Source organism: Eumetopias jubatus, unplaced genomic scaffold (genome assembly GCF_037043125.1).
Source record: "Eumetopias jubatus isolate StellerSeaLion01/CBP00866 unplaced genomic scaffold, mEumJub1_p1.0 scaffold_1, whole genome shotgun sequence".
In the NCBI taxonomy this organism is placed as follows: domain Eukaryota; kingdom Metazoa; phylum Chordata; class Mammalia; order Carnivora; family Otariidae; genus Eumetopias; species Eumetopias jubatus.
In genome coordinates, this window is record NW_028274807.1 from 13,301,604 (window position 1) to 13,327,163 (window position 25,560).

Here is a 25,560-nt window from a genome sequence, read left to right on the forward strand (position 1 = left end):
TGGGAGTTGTTGGAGGGATGGCGTGGTGCCTGTGGCCCTGTGTAGTCAGGTCTCCAGCCCGTCCCTCACCTCCCCCAGTGGGGGAGACCTGAGCTCTCTCCAGATGACTGCTAGGGACCATTTAAGAACAGGGTGTGGGTGCTGGTCACCCTGTATGTCGTCAGCCCTGATCCGTGCGGGGAGCCATGTTGCACTGGGGAAGCAGCCCCGTGGAGGAGACCCCTTCGTCGTGTGCCTTTCCTGCTTGTGGCCAGCTACCAGGACTAGGAGTCCTGCAGAATTCCCCTGGGTCATCTCCGCCATCTGGCCTTTAGTAAAGGACAGTGGTTTGGGGTTATCCATGGATACTACTAACGGGGCAGGGATGCACTTCAGTTCATGTTTGGGCAACGCATTTTGGCCATTTGCCTGAGAACTTTAAAAAGGTTTGATCCAGCCATTTCATGTCTAGTCATTTATCCTAAGGGGAGAATTAAGGAGGTGAGTAGAGGTTTTCTTAGGGGCTATTTTTTTCATGTTAGCTGAAAATTGGATGACTCCTGACTGTCCACCAACAAGGGATTGATTGCACAAACTGAGGACTAATCACAAGGCAGAGTGCAGCTATTAAAAATGGTGTAGAAATACACTTCCTGACATCAACCTTTTAAACGATATGTGATTGGGTATAAACTCAGTTGTAAAACTGTCAAGTATCCCATTTTATAAAAAGGTAAATGTAACACGATATGGATATATCAGAGGGTTAACAGTTAACTAGTGGCCCAGATGTTAACAGTGTTAGCCTCTGGATAGTGGAGTCGTGGATCCTTTCAGATTTCATTCTTTTGGTTTGTCTGGTATTTTCCAATTTTTCTTTTTTTGAGAATGAATTTGCTTTTGTAGAAAGTCAGTGTGCCCACTGAGCACCAATGGAGCGAGTGAAATTGTAATTGCCTTGATGTTTCTTCCCAGTATCACCAGTATATCGGTATATGGCATCAAGCTGTGGTGGCTGATTCCTTGGGGATTCAAAAGTATGAAAAGAAAGCAAACAGATCGTCCCGAATTCTGCCACCAGTCAATAAAATGATGACCATTGTTTAAAATATAACTAAGCCTAAGCAAAGAGAGACATTTAGCAAAATTGTGATCATACCCTACATTCAAATGGTTGATACAGGATTACTTTTATTTAAGCTAATGTGAGAAAAGGAAAGTAAAACAACCAAACTTCTGAACTTTTTTAATGGTTCTGTCGTTGTTTTACCTTTAGGTATTAATTTGCTATGTCATGAAGTGGTTATCCTACTGTGAACTCGTATAATTGAAAAAAGACAAAACAAAAAAAAAAAAAAGAGGGAAGAAAATGGCCTTGTGTGCTGTACCATTTTAAGAAGTAATGTTCTTGCATCTGTTCTCATGTTCAAAATATTTTTGAGTTTAATGCTTTGAACCTTTTACTTTCAGAATTTATTCCTTGCATTTTTAGCTCGGGCATAAAGGAAGACAGGATTTCTACTGTCAATATTTTGTTATCCACGCTGAAAACAAAGGTACATGTTTTTACTCAGTGTTCCTGTCGTTGGTCTTCTCCGGAGTTTGACAAGACCCTAGAGCTGTAATGGCTTAGGGCACATGGGTTGTTGTGTAGGTGGAAATGGAAAACCTTTTCTTAAGGCTGCCATATCATCACACCAGGAGAAAAGCTGTGGCTCACTATTTCACGGGAAGCCGTTGGATTAATTGTGAGCTGGAAATTACAGCTGCTCTTATTTAAACACCTAGCAAAATGTCATTTTGAATTACCTTGCACATTCTGCCTTTTGCAAGCATCTTGTAGAAATTTTAGAACCGGCTGAAAGAATCGCTGTCTTCCGTACAGAAGCAGCTTAAATGATCAGTTAGAAAAAGATCTTATGACCGTCCCAGCAGAAAAAGCTGTGAAAACCATGAACTGGCAGGCCACATAAAAATAGCTAATTGGCATAGTATATTTAAAACTGGTTCTCAGCTGGGAATGATTTTGTGCCCCCCCCCCACTGTGGGACATTCAGAAGTGTCTGGAAACATTTTTGGTTATCATAGCTGGAGAAGTACATCTGGCATCTAGTGGGTAGAGGCCAGGGATGCTGCTCAGCATCCTACAATGCACAAGACAGTCCCCTACAACAGTTATTTGTCCCAAAGTATCAGTAGTGCTGAGGTTGGAAACCCTGATTTATTAAAGTAAATACAAGTCATGAGATACAGGGTTTTTTTTGCCTATCAAATTAGCATTGACCTTTTAAAACAGTGATATTCAGTGCTAGCAAAGATGTTTTGAATGGGTACTTTTCTGGAGGAAGTGTTCGAGCAGGTCTGGCAGTATGTGTCAGAAGTCTTAAAAATGTTCCTAGACTTGGGGGTGGTGGGGGTTCCCTGAGAACCACCGAGGAAGCAAATTTGAAACACATACACCTGGGCCACATCCCCAGAGCTTCTGGGAGTGGGTCTGGGGGGGAACTGAGAAATGGTGCCCCGTTTCCAAGCCTATAATCAGGGATGCAGGGGAGACTCTGTACAAGGATGCCGATGACAACCAGATGGGAAACAGCCCACTTGTACCCACCCGGGGAATGGTGAAATAAATTATGGTCACTCGCTGGCTAGAGTGATACTCAGCCGTCCAAAATGAGGCTCTAAAGGAGTTTTTAATGATGTGGGAATTCCAAGCTGATGTTATATAAGTAAAAGTGGGCAGAAAACTGTAAGTATAATCTCAGAGAGGCGAAAAACCCAAACCAAATGGTACGTACACGTACATATTGTGTGCTGCGGGGCGGAGGGCTGAAAGGAAATGGCCGGGATGCTAACTGTGCGCACCCTAGGATGGCTCGAAGATTGCTGAATTTTGCTTTTTTATGTTTTTCCTTTTTTTTGTGTGTCACACATTTTGCCATAGGCCTACATGATTTTTGTAATGAGGAAATACAAGAAACACTTAAAAATTACATTCCTTGAAATTCATTTGTTTTATTGTTTTCAGGTAGTTCACAATAAAAATATCACCAAAACCCAGAAGGTGCGTTTCTTTACCGGGCAGTTACTGAACCACATAGCAGCTCTTTACAGCTGGAATGGGATTGTTGACGTGAGCCTGGAAGATGTCAAGGTACAGTCCTGTTGGGTTTGAGTTGACCTCACTGTTAGCGTGTGGTCCTCACAGCTGGAGGCTGAGGAATCTACTCGCCTTAAAAAAAAAAAAAGTTCCCCCCATTTGATCTGTTTCTCTTGGCTTGTGGTTCTATTAATTCTCTGCTTAGATGAAATAGGATCTTTCAGATTTTATTTTTTTACAAGGTTTTTTTCTAATCTCTGAGGTATTATATTAGACTTTTTTTCCTAAAGAGAAAACTCTCACTCCCTTTAGCTGAGTAACACTCTGGTTCTCCCTGTGAGGCTTGCCCAGTAGATGTATGGTGTTGATCTAGGCTCTTTGGCTCTTTTTCTCCTCTCATTGACCTCCTGTTTTCCTTCTTTCCGTTCTTTTCCACACTAGCTTTTGGAATTTCAAGGCCTGTTCGTTTCACTTCAGGATCCTAAGTGTCTAGGAAAACCCCAATTTCCTCACCTCCTGACATGTGTAATTTATTCTGTAATAGTTCCTCAAGTGTTGAATTAGCTCGAGTTGACCCAAGGCTAGCGTACCTTTTAATCCTCCTCATTTTGATTTTCCTCAGGGTGTTTCTGAACATGGACTTGGCCAGAGTAGTGAAGGCTCAGACTTCCTGTGAACTTTACAGTAATTTACCTCTCAAGAGCCCTGTGTTTTACCTCCTTTTATCTCTGTGACTTGCCTCTGTCCTCTTGTTTTGAACATGTTTTGTAAGCCTCGGAGGCTTAATAAAAACACTCCCAAAAGTGGAATTTTATTCAAAAGAGCACGAGAAATTAAGTCATTCTTAAGCTTGTTTAAAAATACAGGTTTAAACTTGCCCCTCTTAAGCGTATTTTTAAATCTTTTTTTTTTTTTTTTTAAATGGTTCTACTTTATAGGTGAGGACATTCAAATTCAGAGAGTTAGGTAATGCCCTCATCACTGGTTATGTTCTGGTGTCCAACCAGTAGCTGTCCGGGAGCCCATTAAGAGTTGCCTCATTAGAATAAAAACTGCTCCTGTCACCTAGGACAGTCCAGGGGATTTGGGAGCCCTGTGTCATTCAGGAAAGTACAGGGGTTTTAGCAGATCTCTGCCAGGAACCGGGGGTACAGACAAATTCATTTGACCCCTGAATTAGGCAGGGCTAGGGGTGCCAACCCCTGTGCAATCCAAAATCCATGTACAACTTCTGACTCCCCCCCCCAAACTTAACTACTAATAGCCTACTGTTGACTGACAGACTTACCCATAACATAAACAGTCGATTCACCCATATTTTGTATGTTAGGTGTATTATATACTGTCTGGTTACGCTAGAGTAAGCTGGAGAAGAGTAAATGTCATTAAGGAAATCATAAGAGAAAATACATTTATAGGACTGTGCTGTATTTGTGGTAAACAATCCACAGAAGCAGAACTGTGCAGTTCAAACCTGTGTTGTTCAAAGGTCAACTGTATTTATTTCTTATTCATTCACAGTATCACAGCGCAAAAGCAAAGGGAAGCTTAGAAAAATGATTTTGTAACTGAAGTATAGGCTGTAAAGAGAGTCTCTTTAATATTGGGGATGCCGATACTGGCCTGCTCGGCGCTCGCTAACCCCCTGCGGACCTCAGTTGTGCCATCCACAGTTTGCTCTTACGTGCAGTGGGGCAATCACTTCTGTCCTGCCAGATGCACAGGGCGGTTGTAAAGATGGAATGAGAACCCTCATTGCCAAGTGCTTGGAAACAATAAGAAATGACATAAAATGTCCAGTTATCTGTAGTTTCTTGTTCCAGCAACTCCCTGTCTGTTCAGCGTTAAAAAGGAATACTTTCTTTTTTAATTCAGCTTATTTAAACCAAAACAAAAACAGTTCATCCATTTCTTTCATCACCACCCCCCACTCCTACCTCTGGCAACCACCAGTCTGTTCTCTGATCTATGAGCTTGTTTGTTGCTTTCTTAAATTTATTGTTCATTTAATTTATTTTGTCTTTTTAGAGTCCATGTATAAGAGAGTATTTTTTTTATCTTGATCGGTGTTTCTATTCTTTGTTTTTTTGAATGATACCAAGTGTTTAAAATGTTCTCTAAGTTGTCATTGGGTGCGTGGTATTGTCCAGTTTTTACTCTGTAGTTGTTACTGAGGCTTATGAACTTGAGATTTTCATTGAATTTCTAAAAACCCTCGTAGGCTTCTGCTGAGGATGCAGGGAAAACCATGGTGAGGGAGCTTGTTCACACCTTCCTGATGGATCTGTGCTGTTCGCTCAAGCACGGGATTAACTTTTATGACGCATCTCTCGGCACCCTCGGCAGGTAAGCAGTGCCCTCGTGAACCCCGCGCGGGTTCCTCAGCGGTCGTCCCATACGTACGTGACTTCCTGGGGAAATCTATGGAGTAATGGAATTTTATTTTAGACCTTACGTACCTCATCTTAGGGATGAACATTTGTTGACCCAGAGAGTGGCTGCTCATTACGAGTCCTTGGGGCAAAGGGCTCAGGGCAACAGTGGACTTAGACACCCAGTAGGAGATGTCTCACCCAGCGAGGTGCCGTGGTTTCACTCGAGACTGTGACCATTGGCGGGGTCTGAGGATAAGTCGCACAGCCACCTTCACTGAGAGGGTGGGCCCCTTCGCGGGCCTCCACGCAGTCCTGAGGTGGGAGCCAGTGTTTTCCTGGTTTAGTGGCTGAGGGTGATAGGCACAGAGAGGTCGGGTCTCTCAGCCTGTGAGTGGCAGAGTGGCAGAGTTCAGATTTAAACCCAGGAAATCTGGTTCTAAACCCATCCTCGTAACAGTGAAATGGTTCTTCCTCTCCTCAAAGACAGCTGCTAATGAGCTAGGTTTTCACAATTTGGTTTTTTACAGTTTGTTTCATGTTTTTACATTTTGTTTATGGGGACATTTTCATCAGTAAGGAAATGAAGTCCACAGCTGATGGTTTAGATTATGTCCTTTTAGACTTTCTCTTTTGGTGTAACTGTAATACACATCCATGTTACTAGTTTTTAATAACCAAAATAGCCTACTGTTGGATTAATCAACCTGCTTTTTTGTCCCCATTGATAGTAAAAATGTTAGGTATATTTTCTGGTCATTGTCAGTAGCCATATATATATGTTTTAGCTTTTGTAGCATTTTATTATAAAGATACAGATGGTTTGATTTAGTTTCACCCAGGTAGGAGATGACTGATGCCTTCAGGATAGGATAATATGGTGGAAATTTTTCTCTCTCCTTGTGACTTGTTTTGATTCTGAGGTAATTATGAATTAACTTGCCACATCATTTTTTCCTTTTAACTTTGTTTTGGGATAGTGTAGTTTTTCTCTCATCAGCGAAAATCAGCTCACTTGCCTGCTAAAAGTAACAGCAGACTCTTACAGTCTAATATAACACAATGCCTAAAACATGTGTTTTTTCCCCTTAAGTAAGACCTGTAAAATAGATCGTCATTTGATGAGCATGTTTGAGTCACCTTGTGGGTGTAGATCTGTTCAGATAAGCTTGTGGTTTATGTGTTTTCTGAAGCCAGGGGCAAAGGAAATGTTTGCCCTTAGGGGAGAGGAAGGGAATTTTGTTTGTGGGGCTGTGGATGGAAAGCTTTGAGAAAATTAAAGTGTATGGTTCCCCAGTGGTTGTAAGGCTCGTGCCTTCAGTCCATTCAGGGCTCCCTGCAGGTGTCACCACATCGGAGAGGCCTTCCCTGGCAGCCCTTTGCTGAAATAGCCCTTCCACTGTCACTGTCCTTTTGCCTGGCTCTTGCTTTTGACTGTGACTTATCGTCATCTTGCACATTTATTTATTTGCTTGTTCATCATCTGATAGACGAGAATCAATGAGAACAGAGGACAGTGCCTGGCACGTAGCAGGTGTTTGAAAGTGAGGCATTCTAGTGTAGGCGGGACTTGGTAAACTTCTCTAAGGGAGAGGTAGTATTTAGGCTTGGTGTGCTGTAGAGTCTGTATTGTGAGTGCGCAACTGTGCCATCGTAGTACTGGCACAGCCACGGACGTAAACGAATGGGTGTGACTGTGTTCCAATAAAGCTTTATTTATAAAGACAGAGGGTGGGCCATAGTTTGCCAACCCCTGGTGTGAAGGTTAAGAGAAAAGATTCTGGAGTCAGCTCTGAGACCTCGACAAGTACTTCTCTCTGCCTCTCTTGCCTCATCTGTAAAATGGAAACAAAATCGGTATCCACCCCGGAGGGAGGTCAAGTGTGATAACTGCCTAGAGCAGTGGCCGGCACACGTTGCACACTGTGTATATAGAAATGTCATTCATTTTATGACATTGTTGACTGAAATAATGTGGATGTGTGTGGTATTTGTAGTGCACTTTGTAGATTTAGCATTGTGTTCATTTGGCGGCGCAAACTATTTTGCTCATGAAATTTTCATATTAGAAATTTTAAGCCTTTTTTTTTAAGATTTTATTTGAGAGTGAGAGAACACATGCAGGCATGGGGGGTTGGGCAGAGGGAGAGAGAGAAGCAGACTCCCTGCTGAGCAGGACCGTGGGATCATGACCTGATCTGAAGGCAGACGCTTAACCAACTGACCCACCCAGGCGCCCCCCCAGATTTTAAGCTTTTTAGATTTCTGATCAAAATTGTACTCATTCAGTTTTTGAAAAAATTTTGTTATATGTAAAGCTGCATGTTGCATCTTAGTTTTGGTCAGTTTACAAGGGGGTATAGACAGTGAGGATCCCAGAAGCTATCAACATGGCATGCTTGTGGTAAACTCTGATTTTCTGGATCAGGGACAGGCAGATATGAAAAGTCATCCTTCCTTAGAAGGATCTGGGGGTAAACATGGAGTCCTCTGGGTTTGCCTGTATAGATCCTGGGCTGGTTGCTTCTTTTCTGCAAGTTTTAATGTCCACAAGTTTTCCTGATTCTTCTTTTTATGATTTTATCCTTTTGAAAACTGCCCACTTTGGGACAAGTTTTTAGTATTTTCATACAGTAGATTTTTTTTTCCTATATTAGCTTCTTGCAGTTAGAAGTTTGAAATAAATAGAATAAGTGGCAAGACTTTGTGCCATTTTGTTGCATTTTAGAAATAATTTTGTGGCGGGGCGCCTGGGTGGTTCAGTCGTTAAACGTCTGCCTTCGGCTGAGGTCATGATCCCAGGGTCCTGGGATCGAGCCCCACATCGGGCTCCCTGCTCGGCGGGAAGCCTGCTTCTCCCTCTCCCACTCCCCCTGCCTGTATTCCTGCTCTCGCTCTCTCTCTCTGTCAAATAAATAAATAAAATCTTAAAAAAAATAATAATTTTGTGGCACTGTGGACTGTGGGGCAGTTCAGGAACACTTCATGTAAAAAAATCTTTTTAAAAGAAAAACGCATCTTCTGTATTTTTTATACTTAATGCTCACATATATATATTTATTTACATACTTGCTTTTTCATGTGTAGTTGGAGGAAAGAGGTCAGTAAAATCTCATGGGGAAATTCTGGGAGTGGATTTCTCCCTGAAGGTTTGGCCCTTTACATTAGCCTTGACTCCTGGGCAGACTGGTAAGGTGGATGGGGTAGAGACAGAGTGGGTTTCTTCCTCCTCCTGAATGTCAAATGGAACTCAAGGGAGGGAAGGAGAGATGGAGAACAGGTCGAAGTAGAAACTTTTTGAGCTGCTTAGAAATAGAGGAGTGAAATTCAAGCCCTTTGTTGGAGAGCGAGAGCCCCACAGACCATGAAAACACCCCACTTTGTGTCACAAGGGAGAGCCACAGATGCAATTTGCCGGTCACTTGTGTTTCAACTGTGTTTACTGAGGGCGGTGTCGAGGAGCTGCATTATTACCCCGAGCTCTCAGGGCGTTGTGAAAAATTCCCTGCAGACCCTTCTCTCCTCTCTTTCTCTGACAGAGGCGGGAATCTGACCCTCCTGCACTTCCTGTTGGGTTTGAAGACCGCCGCAGACGATGAGCTGGTGGCTGAGCTCGTGGTGAACATCCTCAAAGTGTGCCCGGACTTACTGAACAAATACTTCAAGGAAGTCACATTTTCCTTTCTCCCAAGAGTGAAGTCCACTTGGTCAAATAACATCAAACTGCTGAACAAGGTAACACCCTGGCTGTTCTGGAATGTGTTAGGTGGTGGGCCGAGTGTCAGGAGCTGTGGGATGGCAGCCAGGGAGAGAGAGTGACGTGCCCATGAACTTCAGGATGGAGAGAACTCCTTCAGCCATTCTTCAGGGGGTAATTTAGATCATGTCACATTGGTGTCCTGATCCTCTGAGGACATTCTGCTTTTCACTGAGCTGAATTTAGAGGTAGATGTCTTTGGAATTTGTTAAGCCGAATTCATCTCCTTCATCCAGATTTTGCTTAGAGTGAGATCTTAATGAATTTTAGCACATTTAGGCTGGAATTAGTGAGATGTCTGAAATGTAGGATAGTTTCTAAAGACTACTGTTTTAAGTACTTAGAACAACTTGAAATAAGCTATGAAACAATGGTTTCTTTGTCTAAGTGGCTATGTATTAATGTCCTTTTTTTAAAGATTTGTTTGAGAGAGAAAAAGTGAGAGTGAGCAGGGGGAGGGGTAGAAGGAGAGAAAAATCTCAAGCCAACTCCCAGCTGAGCGAGGAGCCCAGTACAGGGATCAATCCCACAACCTGAGATCATGACCTGAGCCGAAACCAAGAGTCGGCCGCTTAACCAGCCGAGCCACCCAGGCTCCCCTGTTAATGTCCTTCTAGTCACAGACGTCAGCCTCCCTGCATCCACCATAGCGGAAGTACCTACCGTACATTCTTTGTCAGTACTGCCTGGCTCAGTTAAGGTCTGGTTTTTGGCCTGCTTAATGGTGAAACAAGTAGGATTGTTTTCTTGTACCTCTATCTGGGCATGGGGTTATCTATAAAACAAACTTTTTTTCAAGTCTTCTCTCATTTTCCTCGGGTGTGTGTATATATAGTCCCCACGTGTATCTTAGGATGAGAAGGAGGCATTTTGCCCCTCATTTGGGGGAAGGTAGCACCTGTGGCCATCACCCTTCTGGGGAGGTGCTCTGGTGCTGCTCTCCCCAGGAAAGAGCAGGGGGCAAGTTCATGGCCTTTGCAGGCCTGGGTGCGTGTCCTTGCTTCACTGCTTTCTAGCTGTGTGCCCCTGGGGAAATTACTTAACCGTATTGAGGTCCAATTTTGTCATCCATGAATGTTTTTTATTTTAATGTAAAATATCGCTACCCCAAAGGGTTGTCATGAAGTATTAAAAGATGACATAATTTGTCACGTGTCTGTCAAGTGCAGTAACTGGTGAGTAATACAATTGTTAGCTCCAGCAGTGACTTATTTGCCATCAGAGGTTTTAAGGGGCTCCCCAGGCTGCCACGCTGGGCTCTGCTTTGAAGGGCATTGCCCTGGTAACAGTCTCGTGACCTGACTTTTCTCTAACAAGTAGATTTAGGGGTTAATCTTCCGGACCCTGTTCCTTGGCAGGCCTTGGACCTTTATCACTATAATCCTTTCGTTGGAACAGCTTCACTGTGGGGTGCCTACAGTTAGCCTCAGGTTTGAAACGTAGCCTGCACTAGCTCATTCTCTCTTCTCTTTTTCATAGATCTATGAGGCCCAGCCGGACATTTCCCGGGCTTTTCAGACCAGAGAGTTCATCCCCTTGCCTCGGCTCCTGGCAATGGTGATGGTGACCACTGTGCCCCTGGTGTGCAATAAGAGCATGTTCACCCAGGCATTAAATGTAAGCGGTCGCCTTTCTTCTAGAACTTTCTCCTGTTCACTGCACCAGCCTTTCTGGGGATCATTCTGAGAATGCCTACCTGGATTTATTGGATGGTGTTTTGTCGGTGAGCCTCAGGCTTTCCATGTCCACTTACCTGGGCAAGGGACCCTGAGCCTGAGGAACATTCCAGCCAGAGGATGCAGCTGCTGATTTTATTGCTCCAGCACGGAGCCAGGACCATAGCCTCCTGCATGGCTGTCTGCACCTGCCCGAGGGTGGGAGCCTGTTGGACTCAGACACAGGGCAGTGTGTTCAGCTGTAGCCCAGTGTCTATACATGAGGATTTGTGGATTGGGTAGGACTAAAATTTGCCTGGCAAATCCTGTCTTTTGAGGTATAACTGAATACTGTTAAAATTTCTGGGGAACGTTTACTTTGGGGATTAGCTGTTTCAGGCCTTTTGAGAGGATATGTTCATGGAAAAAATTGGACACGTTCACGGAAAGATTAAATTTCATATCATTATATGTTATAAAGGTCCCGGAGTCCCCGCAGGAGCCACGTTCTGAGGGATGCATGCATCTTTCAGCACAGCTCCGTGGCGTGGCCTTAAGTGAACAGCTGTGAGCTGTTGGCACACGTGGGTCCTGGGCTCTGCCAGGCCCTCCTGTTCCCAGGTTGCCTCAAGACTTAGCTGGGGGAGGCCGGGTGTCTGTGGGGCAGGAGGAGTTCCCACCCGTCAGGCAGGCCGGGTTGTCGTGTGGACATGGCAGGACTGGGGTTTGCCGTGGTGGGTTACACGGACTCGAGTGATGATGGGCAGTCGACCCCAGCAGTGATGGGCAGTCGGCGCAGAGCAGCGAGGACCCCCTAGTTGTGCAGTGGGGTTCAGCATTTCTGATGCCTGTCTCCAGGGTTTGTACTGAGAGTGGGCAGCGGGCGAGGAACAGGGAGGAGGCCAGTGTGGGACTGGGCAGAAAGGCCTTTTGTTCTGGTTGCCAAGTCGTAATAAGCAAAATTAGGACCCAGCTCACTTGCCCATCAGTCTGGTGGGAAACACAAACTGTTTAATCTTGAGGGGCTGTTAAGGAAACAGAACTGAAAGGCGGATGTCAGATGTGGCCCCTTTCTGGGTGGAAGACCATGTCCCTGCCTTCTGGGAGCGGCTCCGGCAGGCAGTCTGGGATGGAAGGCCAGCCACCCCCTCTGACTGTGTCATTTCAGGACACATTAAGTGCTTTTCCAGGAGCTGGTGGGGTTCTGGTGATATTGTAGCTGTTCTTGATGAGGATAATCCAATGAGCTCAGTGGCTGTCAGAAAAGACTTACCAAACATAGACAATGAAACGGAACTAAAAATAACAATCAGATGTTTCTTTCAGTTGCCGTCTCCTCAGCCACTGCTGAGGTCAGATCTGCAGGAGGTCAAGAGGCAGGGTCCGCAGCCTGCCCAGCTCCTGCAGCCCTCCCTGCTGGGGACCCCAGGAGGAGCAAGGGCCCATCAGTCCCAGGGCTTGGGAGGTCTGTGTCCACCAGTGCAGCCTCCAATGTGGATTTACCTCTTTTTCTTCCCAGTTGGACAGCAAATCGGTGAAACACACCGCTTTATCCCTTATTTCCGTCATTTTGAAGAGAGCATTGAAAACCGTTGACCACTGCCTGAATAAAGAGATGTGGCAAGGATCAGGCGTGTACTCAGCCGAGGTGATGGAAGAATTCGTGCGGCTCTTCAGAGAAGCTCTGAGCAAGGTAGGCATGGGAGCAGCTGTGGCCATTCCAGATGAAGTTCCAGAAAGTTCCTTAGAGCTGTCATGGACGAGCACACCAGGGGAAGAGGCAGTCCCAGGAGCGCAGAGGCTAGGTGTGAAACGAAGTGCAGTGGAGGGGCTCAGGTGCTCTTGGACCTCCAGCCTCATCGGGAGCTGATTGTTCTTCCCTCCCCAGCCGCTGCACACACACTGGGCTGGGGCCAGAGTGAGGGGGTGGCTCGGGAGGCCCCTCCTGTGTCCTCCTCCCTGGGACCTATTCTGGTAAGTCAGGAAGGGCAGTCATCGTCTGCAGACGGGGCACCTGCCAGGAAGGAGCCAAGGTCATGCTGGGCGAGGCCCCTGGCCGATCAGAGGACGGGTTTTTTTTTTTTTTTCCCAGTGTCTTGCTCTGGCAAATGAGTCTTTGGGGGTTTGTTGTAATCATCAGCTATTGTGTTTTCACCAAGTCCTTGCTGCACAGTCGTGGGAATCAGCAGCACAGAGAAAAACTCACAGAGGATGTGGGCCTGTGTTCCCCCCATCCCGTCCCTTACACACACACACCCCCGTACGTGAGCTCAAATCCTCCCTTTGTTTTTGCTTCTCCTTAGTAGGTTCATTTCATTTATTTCCCTCCCTTGTTTAATGTGGTTGGTTTTTTTGTTTCCTTGTTTTTCCCTTTTAGATTTTACCGGACCTCAACACCATCGTGTGGGTCTGGCAGTCCCTTCGAAAGCAGGACACAAAACAGGATGATGAGAAAGGAAAAAAGAGGGACAACCAGACTCTCACCTTATGCGTGACTCCCGAGTGTGGTGAGGATCGTGTGGGGCTCTGCTGTGTGCAGAGGTAGTACGGGCAGCCAGGGACACCGCCTTCCTACAGGGGCTTTCAAGGCGTCTGTTGGGAATGCACTCAAGCTTTATGCGAGCACCGTGACTCTAAAGACTTGAATGATGGGTGTCATGTACTCTGGCCTTTCCATGTTGGGGGTTGGGGGCTCTCATTTACTGTGCAGATAGAGCTGGGCTACACAGTCCCCCCAGTAATGGGGTACATTGACTCAAACCTTATTATTGGCCTGCCAGGCAGTGGGCCTCGTATCTTTTGTCTCTGCTATTTAATCTTTACAGTGACTCTGCGAGGGTAGGTGCTGCTGAATCCCCGTTGTTCAGATGAGGACACTCAAGCACAGAGAGACAGAGCAGCTGTAACCTGTCCCAGGTCACAGCACCAAAATGGGGATTTAAACCCAGTCTGTTTGGACGGTCCCAACCATGTTGACTTCATAGGGATCTGTGTGCAGCCTCTGCGTTCAGCGTGGGGTTGACTGCAGTGGGTCACGGGTGGTTCGCCTGCTGATGAAGGGCAAAGGACAGGTGTGTTTCCTAATTTGAGGTGTCTGATCTTGGTTCAGATGATGCAGAAACCGTTCTTCTGAAAGCCGTTCTGCTCCAGGTCATATGCCTGTACCAGAAGGTGGTCCCACACGTGGTCATGCAGTACAACTTTGACTTCAGCAAGCTCCTGAAAGGTGTGTCCCCCAAGACTGCAGGCGCCCCTCTGCTGTGTGCCGGCAGGGATGAAGGACGCGCAGCTAAGCCAGAGCAGAGCCCCCGGAGCTGAAGGCTGGCGTGCGTGAGCCCCCAGCCTGGTTATTTGTGTTTGGACTAATACGTTTTAAATAGCCAGTGTTCCTTAAGTAAATATCAAATGAACGCTTAGCAGCAGGCAGGGCAGGGAGAAGCCAGGCAGCCTGAGTTGTCTGCCGGGGACGAGTGACAAATCTGATCTTGTGACATTAACTCTAAAGCCCCTTTTCAAAGGAGCAGGGCTGCAGAAATTAGAGGGCCCATGATGTAATGAGCACAGGGTGGTATATGCAACTCATGAATCACTGACCTCTACCTCTGAAACCAATAATACATTATATGTTAATTGAATTTAAATAAAAAAAGTAAATCAATTAATTTAAAAAAAAAGAAACGAGAGCCGCCGAGAAGGGATGTCCCATTCACGCAGAGGCACTTCTGACATCGTTGACTCATATTTTCCTCAGTGAGGCAGGTTCAAACCACATCTTGTAAAAGTAATTTAGTGCTTGTCTGGTCACGTTTCCTTGATGGAAAAGTTTGTCTAATAAAATCAACTTTATAATTGGGCCCACAGAAGAAAACTTTCAGAAATATCATTCCTGGCATTTATACAAGCTGTTGGGATAATCCTAATGAAAAGCAATAATTAACTTTTTAATTGTTGGAAGGCGAAAGTTCTCCTTGCTGTGAGAATATGAAATTTATCATTTACTATTTAGTATCGTGTCGTTCCCAAGCAAAGAGAAATCCAGAATTCAGGGCAGAGGGTAGGGACCCAGGCTGGGGCTCCGGTGGCCACAGCGTGCTAATGACACCTCTGTAGTCTGGGAAGTGAGGCTGGTGCCTCCCGCTGGGCTAATGTCGGTGAGAGACCACACCCAGGGCGCAGCATGAGGTTCCCGGCTTCAGGCTGTAGGGAGAGGTTGGTGGGGGCCAGTGGGCTGCTTTGGGCTGGTGGAGTTGCGGGCTTTCTGCTAAAGATTTGGTTAGACCACAGGAGGGGGAGGACGTGGCAGGCGAGCTGCGTCCAGGCAGAAGAGTGGGCCCAGGACAAGGGGGGACAGAGCCCCAGGTCACCCTTCTTATTTCTGCGAATGGAGTGACTTCTCCGGTCCCCTTCGCCAGGGACAGCGGTGGCTGCGCACCTTCCTCCATGTGACTTCCTGTCTGTGTTCCTCTCTCCTGCCCACAGGCATCATCTCAGAGCAGGGCCTCCGAGACGAGGTGCCTCCCGTTCTGCAGCACCACATTCTCAAGGTGGCCCTGGAGCTGCCCGCCAGCAAGTTTTTGTGGTTAAAGGCACAGGTAGGAAGTGGAGAGCTCCCGCCTTCTGTTAACTAACTCGTGGGCATGTTGGTTTTTTGGCTTGGAAGTTTCTAACTGGATCAGAACCTGATGGTTACAAGGAAGACATTCACGGTTCCCCTCTCAGACGCACACAGAGCAGAGGCCAGGGACTGATTCGTGAACCAGGAGGCCTCAGAGTCTCTTTGCTTTGGCAAAATAGGGTGTTTTCTTGTGTTCTGACTGCAACTGTATCATTGCTGGGTATTGGGAGTTTGGGGTTTTTTTTAATCTTGACGACTTTACGTCTTGTCATTTTAAAACCTTTTCGGAAACAAAATACATTTCTTTTCCTTTGTCCTCATCCTGGAAGAAGTTAAGACAGGGATGGGAATAGATACCAAGCCAGGAGAGGATTGAGGCTGGCAGGAAAGTCTGTAAAAATTGCTGACATTTTTCTGCCTTTAATAATGTCTCCCAGGTCTTTCTGGAGAATATATAACATTGAATCAAAGGGAACTCAAGATTCAGCAGATACTTAACCTGCGTATTTAAACATGGGATGCCTATCACTTCTATCCAGAGGAAAAATGACCGGGCAAAATGAAGCATTGTCAGAGTGTGTTTCTCAGTAGCTCACATGACTGTTTTTTTAGTGACTCAGATCTTATTTAAAAATCTTATGGAACTAGTTGTGTGGAATTGTATGTGGGCATTTTTACCTGTTGTATTTCCAGAAAGGTGTGAGCATGCAGGGGGCGCTGGGATCTGTGCATTTTTCCCCAGGTCCTCTCCTGAGGTTCACCTGCATCGTAGTTGAGGATTGACATGTGTGCTCCATGCATCTGCACCTTTACTGCCACTTAAAGACGAGGCAGCCAGGGCACAGAGGGCTCAGGACACCTGTGCAGGGTGCCAGCCATAGCTGGAGGATCCAGGATTGGCCCTAGGCAGTGTTGCCCACGGCCCTGCTCGCGACCTCTGCACCCCACCATGAGGTCATTGCCACGGACCCCAGAGAGATGACCAGCCAGAGTTGTCGTTTTTCACCCCAGCTGAACAGGGCCAATGGGAATGCTGCTGATTTATTTGGAAAGTGAACAGAGGAAGGCCTCTTAACTTTGCAAGAAACTGGTGTTAAAATATTTATATTCAGTGTGCCACCTTCTGCTTACAAGGTGACATCTGCTGGGTTTCCTGAACACCAGCACTTCACGTGCTCAGGGTCATCATCATTGCCAGGGCTGCGGGGAAACTCCAGTCAAACACAGCCTTGATGGCATTGGGACCAGGGATCTGGAGCTCCATGTACTTCGCTGAGATACGCGTTCGAAGCTCAAAAGCCTTTGTGAGAGGCTAAATTATGTATAAGGGATCGACTCTGTCTGCACTGGCGTTTTGCTGACGTGCAGCCAGCCCCAGTTATCCAACCGCTGTTCAGGGGTTTCGTCGAGCTTCTGAGGCTCCTCACGTCTAAAATCCCAGCGGTCTCACCTGGTTGTATTTACAACAAGAGCAGGGAAGAGGCCTGGGAGCGTGTTGGGCACGCAGTACCTGTTGGCTCAGCGTACTGTGGCCTCTGTGGTGTTGATAATGTGCTGCTTTTCAAATTCCAGGAGGGCCCAGATGCAGAAATTATTGGAGGAGAGCGATCTGTATTTTACTTACTGATGAAAATGTTTGTGACCAGTAGCCACCTGCAGCTCAAGTCATCCACCAAACTCCTGATCATAAAGGTGAGTGTTTTCTACCAGTTCCTAATTCTGAGAGGCATTTTCACTCTTTGTTATGATAGGTGCTTAGTAAACGGTTGTTGAATTAAGGGTGTATCAGGACTTCTCTAAACTTAAAAATGGGAGGTTTTGGGGTACCTGGGTGGCTCAGTCATTGGGCATCTGCCTTCGGCTCGGGTCATGATCCCGGGGTCCCACTCGGCGGGAAGCCTGCTTCTCCTACGCCCGCTGCTTGTGTTCCCTCTCTCGCTGTGTCTTTCTCTGTCAAATAAATAAATAAAATCTTAAAAAAAGGGGGGGGGGTTTATGGCAGTTTTAATTTATGACCCCTAAACCCAGCTGTGTTCCCAAGAGGTAGCACGGAGTGGAAAACGTGGGCTTTGAGGTCCTGTTCCTAGATCTGAGCCCTGCTTCTACTCCTTCCTGGGTGGCATTGGGCAAATTACTCAACCTCTCTGAATTTTGTTTTCCCATGGTGAACGGGAATGATGAAACAGTAGGATTTCAGAGGAGAGGAGAGTGCTTGTGATCACGTAGTAGGTCATGCCTAGTACGTTATAGGCTCAAGAAATGGATTTCTGGCCCTTCGGGGAACTATTTACATAAACCATCCCTCTTCCCACATGTCCAAACTCAGCCTTCTCCAGGGCTCAGCCTTCCTTACCTCCTCGGTCACCCACAGCATGGGTGTCAAAGTCCATGGAAGGGAACGGGGAATTGGACTGTTAGCTTCTCTTTCTTACACTTGGTACTCACTTGATGCAGCCGTAGGAAATTGAATTCCTCATTTCTGCTGCGCAGCAGATGTCTCACGGGTGCTACAGAATTCACGTCATTGTTTTTAGAGTGCAGAGGTTCTACCTTTCTTTGAAGTGCTGGTAATCTTCCTGCCCTATAACCTCACCTGAGCTGTTTGAAGAACGTGAACATCTGGGTCTTGACCTCTACAAGTTGTCATTTCCCTATAGGCCTGCACTTGACCCCAGGCCGATTTTGTGATCACTGACTGCACGTAGGTGGGATTGGCACCGTCGGGTCTTCCTTCGGTGTGCTCTGCTGCAGGGCTCGTGCAGTGGGGCTGCTCAGACTCTCCGTCTGTGGCATCTGTCCATTTGGGGACGTCATTTAATCCCCCTGGTTCAAGGTCCTGCCCCTTAACACACTCTATTCTCTTAGAAATGCTGGTGCGCCTTGCCCCAGGTCTGAGGCTTGAGGGGCCGCACTGCGGTGACGTGACGTGACTGACGTGATCTGAGTAGTGTGTTGGAGAATTTCATGCAGGCTGATGGTTGGTTGCTGTGAGGGGCTGAGTCATGCACATCTACCTGGGGTCTTTGTGACAATCCAGGTATAAAAACCAGACTCCTAAGTAGCAGCTGGGTTTTTTTTTTTCTCTTTTTCTTTTTATTATTTAGGAGTTGAAAGAAAGGAATAGGAAGCAGCAAGACCAGGGATCGTGTGATCTTTAATAGAGTGCAGCATGATCTCTTTTCCTCGTTTCCCTCAACCCATGGGAGTGTTGTTTTGAAAGAGTGGCTTTTGGAGTAGAACTGCAGATGAGACTTTGACCCCCTCTGTGCTCTTGAGTCTCCATGTTATGCTGCATCGGCTTGCACAGAGCACAGGCTCCGCCTGACCCCAACCCCCCGATCTGCTTCCTGACAGATTCTTCGGGACACAGGGGTGTTCGAGCACACGTGGAAGGAGCTGGAGCTGTGGCTGGAGCACTTAGATGGGACCCCAGAAGAGAAACGAGAGATTGTGATTCAGTTTTTGGAACGTGTAAGCACCTATTTCCAGTGTTAAAGGAGCATGTTAGTAAATAAGCCAAGTGGCCTTTAGCTCAATTAAGGCATTTTTGATGCACACCAGTGCCAAATGCCCCATTTCTGGCTTACTTCATAATTCCTGCCGAGATGTCAGAATTTGCTTAGTTTTAGAATCTGTAAAATGGGCATATGTTACCGTGTACTATTTAATTACCTTTCAAGGATTTGTTTTTGCACAAAGAGAACAGTAGTATGCTTAGAACGATGTTAAAAGCAATGGTTTATACTAAAGGAATTTTTTTTTTAATTTTATAACAAAAAGTTAAAAAAAATTTGGCAGAAAAATTACTGTTCTTATTGAGGACTGCTAACATTTCAGCTCTTCCCTCATTTTACCGGTGATATTTTTTGGCATATTTGCATTTCGTTTGTGACCATCAGAATGTTTTCTGCTTGACTCTTCAATGCCCAGGTTTTGCTGACTTTGGTGGCAAATCCCTATTCATACACAGACAAAGCCTCTGACTTTGTCCAGGAAGCCAGCACACTGCAGGCCACTGGGACGAAGCAGGATGCCGATGATGTCAGCATTCCTGTCTCTCACATCGATGGTAGGCGCCGCTGCCTCTGTACTCCTTGGGCTTCTGAAGTTCGAGCCACCGTGGCAAATCAGTGATGAAAATGAGAATTGTGTTCATGTCTTATGCAGAGTGCAGACATCTGTTTCTTTGAGTCCAAGCTCAGTCTACTCTGGAAATGAAAATTGCCTTATTTGCTCATAGAATGGGGAGTATGTACAGAGTCTATTTGCTGGGTTATTTTTATTTGTGCAGTGTTTCATCTGTGCCAGGTGCTGATCTCAGCTCTTCATAAATCTACCTCCTGCAACCTCATGAACCACCCTACAGGGCAGGTGTCCTTATCCTCATTTTATACAGGGGTAAGGCAGCTGAGGCACAAAAAGGTTAGGTAATTAGCTCAAGTCACACAGCTAGTACCTAGGAAAGTCAGGATTTGAACCTGATGCTGGCTCTGGTCTGTGCTTCAACCCTTACACTTTTTTGCTTCTCAGATTTTGATTTGTTTGCCTGAACATCCAGGTTAAGGTTTTGGGGGCTTCTCCGTGTCACTTGAGGAAACTTCAGTCTCTTACCACCTGAGCTGGATATCCTGCATTTTGTCTGGCAGAGATCTCAGGATTTTATAGGCGATAGCCTCATCTATTTAGAACCAAACTTCATATTAAGCCTTTTCCCCCGGGGACATTTAGCTTTTATCAAACATTCTCTTATCCCTTCCTGTGGAGCTCTTTGCAGTGGGTTCCTTCAGTGGCGCTTGCCTTGGTTTGACTGTCCCCTTTCTGACTCAGATGTTCTCGACATGGTGGACGTCTTGGTGGAGGGCAGTGAAGGCTTGGATGAGGAAATTGGATTCTTACTGAATGATGACATGATCCTGCTCACATTCCCATTCAGCGCAGTGGTCCCCGCCGCCCTGGAAGCCAGGAATAAGTTGCTCCTTGGGACAGAAAGTGAAACAGGTATCTGTGTGTTATCAGGATGCTGGGTGCATCATCCAGCTGGGTCTCTGCGGGGTAGGAGGTGTGATTCCAGGGGCTCTGGGAGTAATTGCTGAAAATCCAAGGCAACAAGAAACAAGATTCAGACCCACCAACGTGATAGCTACCTGACTTTTAGAGCTGAGCATGTAAAGATAAGAATCTAGAGTCTAGCTGGACTTCTGGGAGATGGTCATTTGAGCATAAGTCCATAATAATGCATTTGTGGGGCTGCACAGGCCCATGTTGGAACACTGATGTTTTTTCTTCAACGTTTGTTCTTCCTATCACGATGCTAGGCTAGGAGTCCTTCGTACTTGCTGGAAGTTGCGGGAACATAGAACCTAGGAAGTACTCACAGATCACAGTGGTGTCCTTAGGGTTGCTCAGGCTTTGCTGCAATAACAAAGAAGCCCCAACATGTAGTGGTTTAACGAGTAAAGCTGTTTTTCTAGACCTTGCCATAGTCTAGCACAGGTCACGTTGCTCTTTTGGGTGACTGTCCTGTAGGAGGCAGCTCAGGGCTCCATGCCACTCCCATCTTGTAGCTGTGCTGTCTCAACATGCGGCTTCAGGGGTCACCTTGGAAAAGGAAGAGAGAGCGGGCAGTCAAGCAGAGGCTGATCTGGCCAGGCCTGGAAGTGGCTGCCTCAGTCACGTCCTAGCCTAACCACGGGCGACGCCTGCGTGCCAAGGAACGAGAAACGGATTGGTGAGCACCAAGCGAGTCCTGGCCGCACATGGCTTCTGCATAACCTCTTCCACGCCTGGGTCTCCACTTCCAGGCCTTGGGACCGGAAGCCTGAGTATGTGTGGGTCACAGAGTCAATGAAATGGAGTCTGGGTGTGCTCTGCAGTGGTAGCAACTGCCTTTCAGTGTGTTGGCTTGCATTTTGCTGGGTCTCGAATCCGTGTGGGAGTTGGTGGTATTGATGGGTCGCAGAAGGATGGTCACACATCTCATTCCCCTGCAGGAGAGAGCATCCTGGCGTATCTGACGGCAGTACTGACAGACCTGCTCCACACGCAGAGGGACCCTCTGGCTCTGTGTCTGCTGCTTCAGGCTTATGACACGTTGGAGCCTCCGGCCCCGCCTTGCTGCCATCAGCTGTCCCGGTTCCACGGATACTACAGCCGCTGGATCCCAGAGCCGGCCCGAGAGGCCTCGGTGAGCTGGGCATCACTGCTCCCACAGAAGCCAGGCCTTTGCCTAGAAAACCCCGAGGTGCCTTCCGTGGGCTACTCTGGCTGTGCCCCAGCTGTGCAGCTGTTGCTTCCAGGGAGAAGCTTGTTGACCTTCTGCTTTCCCTGCACAAGAGAAGGCACTCGAGGGGCGTCACTGCTGCTCAGCTGCTAGGATGGAGCCTAGATGGCTTGGTGATTCAGGGAATTGAGTTTCCTGCAGGCTGCATGGCTCCCTCGTCACCGTGCTGGCTTCGGGGAGGGAGGGAGGTTGCCTTTTCTCCTTACCAAGTCATCTGGCACGTGTGGGTCCTAGCTTTCTTCGGTGGGCCTTAGCACGCCCCTTAGCCATGCAGGCTCAGCTGTCAGCCCGGGCCCTGGAGGCCCCCAGTGTCACAGGTCAGGGCTGCATCTCACAGGTGCTCGGAGGAAGGTGTCCGCTCTCTGTTGAGTAGGTCCCAGCAGTGCTGCTCACCCTCCAAGGGGCGTCAGACATGGTTTCCGGGCCCCACCCTGAGTGTGTTTGGTTCGGCAGGGGGCCCCGGGGGGTTGGCCTCTCTCGGCGGTTCCGAGCAGCACTGCTGCTAGTCCGGGGACCCCGCCTGGAGACCTGCTGTGTTTCTGGACACATGCAGCCTCGTTTCGTTGGCCTTACGATGTGGAATGTGTGGAGTTAGAGTAATACGAGGCACGTGGAGGTGAATAAAAAAGGCAGCGTGGTTGTCGTAGGAAAAATCAACAACTTCAGTTTGAGGTAGAAGTCCAGAAATTTGTCTTCATTCTGTCCGCTGTCTTGTTAGTCTCCCAACAAGATACTCTGACCAGGGCTCCTGGGGGAGGGCCTTTGGAAGGCCTGGAGCTTACCGAGCTGGCTCCTGCACAGCTGTGACCTCCCAGTTGCAAGTGATTAATCACAGTGACTCTTCTTCTTCTTCTTTTTTTTTTTTTTAAGATTTTATTTATTTATTTGAGAGCGAGAGAGAGCGAGCATGAGTGATGGGGGGGCAGGGGGAGAAGCAGATTCCCCACGGAGTGCAGAGCCTGTCGCGGGGCTTGAGATCGTGACCTAAGCTGAAATCAAGTCAGATGCTTGACCGCACAGTGACTCTTCTGAGTGAAATATCTGTCTCACGTGGCTCCAGGCTGCAGCATTCGTTCCCCAGCAGGTGGGAACGCCTTCCCGATCCAGTGCCTTCGTGTTAAGGCCCTCTGGGAACATACCTGTGACTGAGAACACTGCGGCTTAATTTGCTTAAATAAAACGTCATGCGGCCACGTATTTTCTAGTATTAGGACGTGATTGTGAAGTGTCCGCTTGTCATGAACGTCATCCTGTACCTGTCTTAGCAGACCGTGCGCCTTTTTCATCTGTGGTTGTTTGTCTTTCCTCCCCTCCGGGCTTTTGCTGCCTCCCCAAGCCCCTTCAGACGCCAGGCAGCCTTGCCCCCCAGGGTCCTCCAGCCTCCTCCTTCGCAGCCCTGCTGCAGACGTCCTACGAGAGCGAGGGCGCGCTCCTGGACGGGCGGGTTCAGGCGCAGCTGCAGGCTGCCCTCCTGCACATCCCGATGCACCAGCTCCTACGCTCAGCCAAACACTTGCTGCTCTACCTCAGGAGCACCGTGGAGAGTTTCGCCCAGGTCAGCACCGCCCCGGCCTCTCCCCGCAGACCCCGCGTGTCCCCACATCTCTCTCCAGAGCGGCCCCCTTGGGAGTCAGGTCCAGACCGAGTGATGGTATTGCTAGAGCCCTGGAGTCTCATTGTCACCCTGTTGCTCACAAGAAGACTTAGTGACGTGACATACACAGGACTACCCCTCCCCGCCCCCCCCCCCGCTTCCCCCCCCCCGCCCCCAGCTGGGGAGCCTGGGCTGCTCGTTCACTGCCTGTCCCTCTCTGCTGGGCTCCTTCTCCTCCCTGGAGCAGATGTGCAGAGGTGGGTTCGGCACCCAGTTTCTGCAGGCTTCTGTACCCGTCGCAGAATCTGTACCCCTCAGCAGCTGCAGACCCCTGCAGACCAGGAGCCAACGTGGCTGACCCTGCTGCTAGGGCAGCCGCCAGTCGGGCCAGGGTCCTTCACACGGCAGACTGGGTCAGTGCTCTGCCAGACCCACCGTCTTGCATAAGTTGTAATTTTGTCATTCATTGGTGAGCTTTCTGTTCCGGTGTGGTTTACGGAGTTTTAGTTTGGGTTTCCCTCAACGTGGTCAAGATAAACCTGCATACTTCATTGAGATTTAAGGGGCACATCTTACTGAGAAAGGACTTTGAGGTTCTCAGTGTTTTACAAGGAGTTGCCACTCTAGCCTGTTGCCCTCCTCAGTCCTTGTTTCTGGTAACGTGGCCCCTTCTGGTTGTGGAGAGACGCGGTAGTCACGGTCGTGGCGACTGTGAGGGGCCCCCCCCGGCCTCTGAGCAGTCGTGCGGCTCTTGTCCTTGCAGCTGGGCCGAAGTGCAGGGCCTGCCCTCCTGCAGCTCCTTCTGGACCTCCTCAGGCGCCTGGTCATCCACTGTGTGCAGCTGGATGCGCAGAACCAGCAGAAACGCGAGGCCGTCCAGGCCGAATCTGACCTCTTTTTGGACATGGAGTCCTTGGCCTCGCTGGAGCTGGCCAATGACAAGGTACCGCTGCCATTCTTCCATGGGTCTCCTTCCTGTTAACCTTTTCCTGTCAAGTCTCGGACCCTGGCTTTCCCTCTGCTTCTGATCCAACACGAGGACGTGTTCGTTGCAGGTAAATAAGGAAATGCAGAACACTGTAAAGGGGACACTGAACCTCCCCCCAACCCCTGACCCCTGCATCTACAGATAAGCATGGTATAATGTGGGCATGTAGCTTTCTAGTTGCCTTACCTGCGAGCGGTTTCTCTTACACCAGGTGACGTGAGCATCTTGAGAACTGGGAACGTTTTCCTTTTGAGCTGTTGCAGCCTGTGTTGAACGAAGGCTGGGCGGTGGGTGCGGCTGGCCTGGTAGCTCCACAGCGTGAGCTTACCTCTCCCCTGCTGGGGACCTCGGAGCCACTGTTGACTTGGGGCTAGGGTGCATCTTTCTCTCACCATCTGCCATTTTACCTGTTTTACTGGGTTCGGGAAGCAATCACGCTCTTCATGGACGGCCTCCTTCCTCTGATCTCCGGGTTGACTTTCTGGAAGGTGTCTGTAGGTGCAGGACCACCACCTAGTAGTCGTTAGACGGGGCAAGGCAGCGCTAAACGAAACCACGCTTCTCTGTTTTTAATGGGCAGAGGTCCATTGGAAGGTGTGACAGACTCCTGTTTCCTTCCCTGTTGAGCGAATGAGGAAGAGAACGTATTCCCGGGCCCAGGGCCCGGGGTCACTTTGTGGGCTAGGAATTGTGTTCTGCACGGCTGCTGAGAACGACTGGAATAGGTTATTCTCTAATCCAACAAGGGTGCTCAGCCGCTTTCTGCCCGGCGGTTTGAACACGGTGGTGGGTCAGAGCTAGTTCCCCGGGGGTCACTCAAGGCTCAACCTCTGCCCGCGCGTTAACCTTCGGTTCCAGCTCCACTGGCTCGCGCAGCAGCTTGATCCCCACCCACCGGTGGTTCCCAGATGCAGGGCCTCCCGCGCTGTGATCCTGCTGCTCCAGGGATCCCTGCATCCCTCGGTCAGGTTGATGTTGGAGGGCAGGGCTGCTAAGCAGGAGCCAGATGATTGGTCTTCACCACATTTGGGCATTTCTGCATAGCCCATCCCCTGCTGGAGAGCAGTTCTGCTGTACAGTCAATCCGTTCAGTCTGAATTTGTCAGACACCTGCCGGTGTGGGTGGGGCACTGGCGCAGTCATGGTTCAGCTGTCACAGTTGCCCAGCGGGCGGGGAGCGGGGGCAATGCACCGCAGTCGGGTCATAGCTTTGACGGGGC

The 25,560-nt window shown here is 48.2% G+C and overlaps 1 protein-coding gene across 1 annotated transcript in view; it reads left to right on the plus strand.

The window, feature by feature from the left end:
• Positions 1-25,560, plus strand: part of URB1 (URB1 ribosome biogenesis factor) — a 64,449-nt gene that overhangs the window by 10,748 nt on the left and 28,141 nt on the right. Inside the window, exons 6-21 of the mRNA XM_028115827.2 lie at positions 1,450-1,535; positions 3,008-3,133; positions 5,301-5,425; positions 8,991-9,186; positions 10,688-10,825; positions 12,383-12,556; positions 13,241-13,370; positions 13,973-14,089; positions 15,343-15,455; positions 17,051-17,170; positions 18,833-18,949; positions 19,409-19,547; positions 20,306-20,476; positions 21,469-21,662; positions 23,095-23,313; positions 24,116-24,295. Coding sequence (XP_027971628.2) covers positions 1,450-1,535; positions 3,008-3,133; positions 5,301-5,425; positions 8,991-9,186; positions 10,688-10,825; positions 12,383-12,556; positions 13,241-13,370; positions 13,973-14,089; positions 15,343-15,455; positions 17,051-17,170; positions 18,833-18,949; positions 19,409-19,547; positions 20,306-20,476; positions 21,469-21,662; positions 23,095-23,313; positions 24,116-24,295 — 2,345 coding nt within the window. The remainder of the gene's footprint in view (positions 1-1,449; positions 1,536-3,007; positions 3,134-5,300; positions 5,426-8,990; positions 9,187-10,687; positions 10,826-12,382; positions 12,557-13,240; positions 13,371-13,972; positions 14,090-15,342; positions 15,456-17,050; positions 17,171-18,832; positions 18,950-19,408; positions 19,548-20,305; positions 20,477-21,468; positions 21,663-23,094; positions 23,314-24,115; positions 24,296-25,560) is intronic.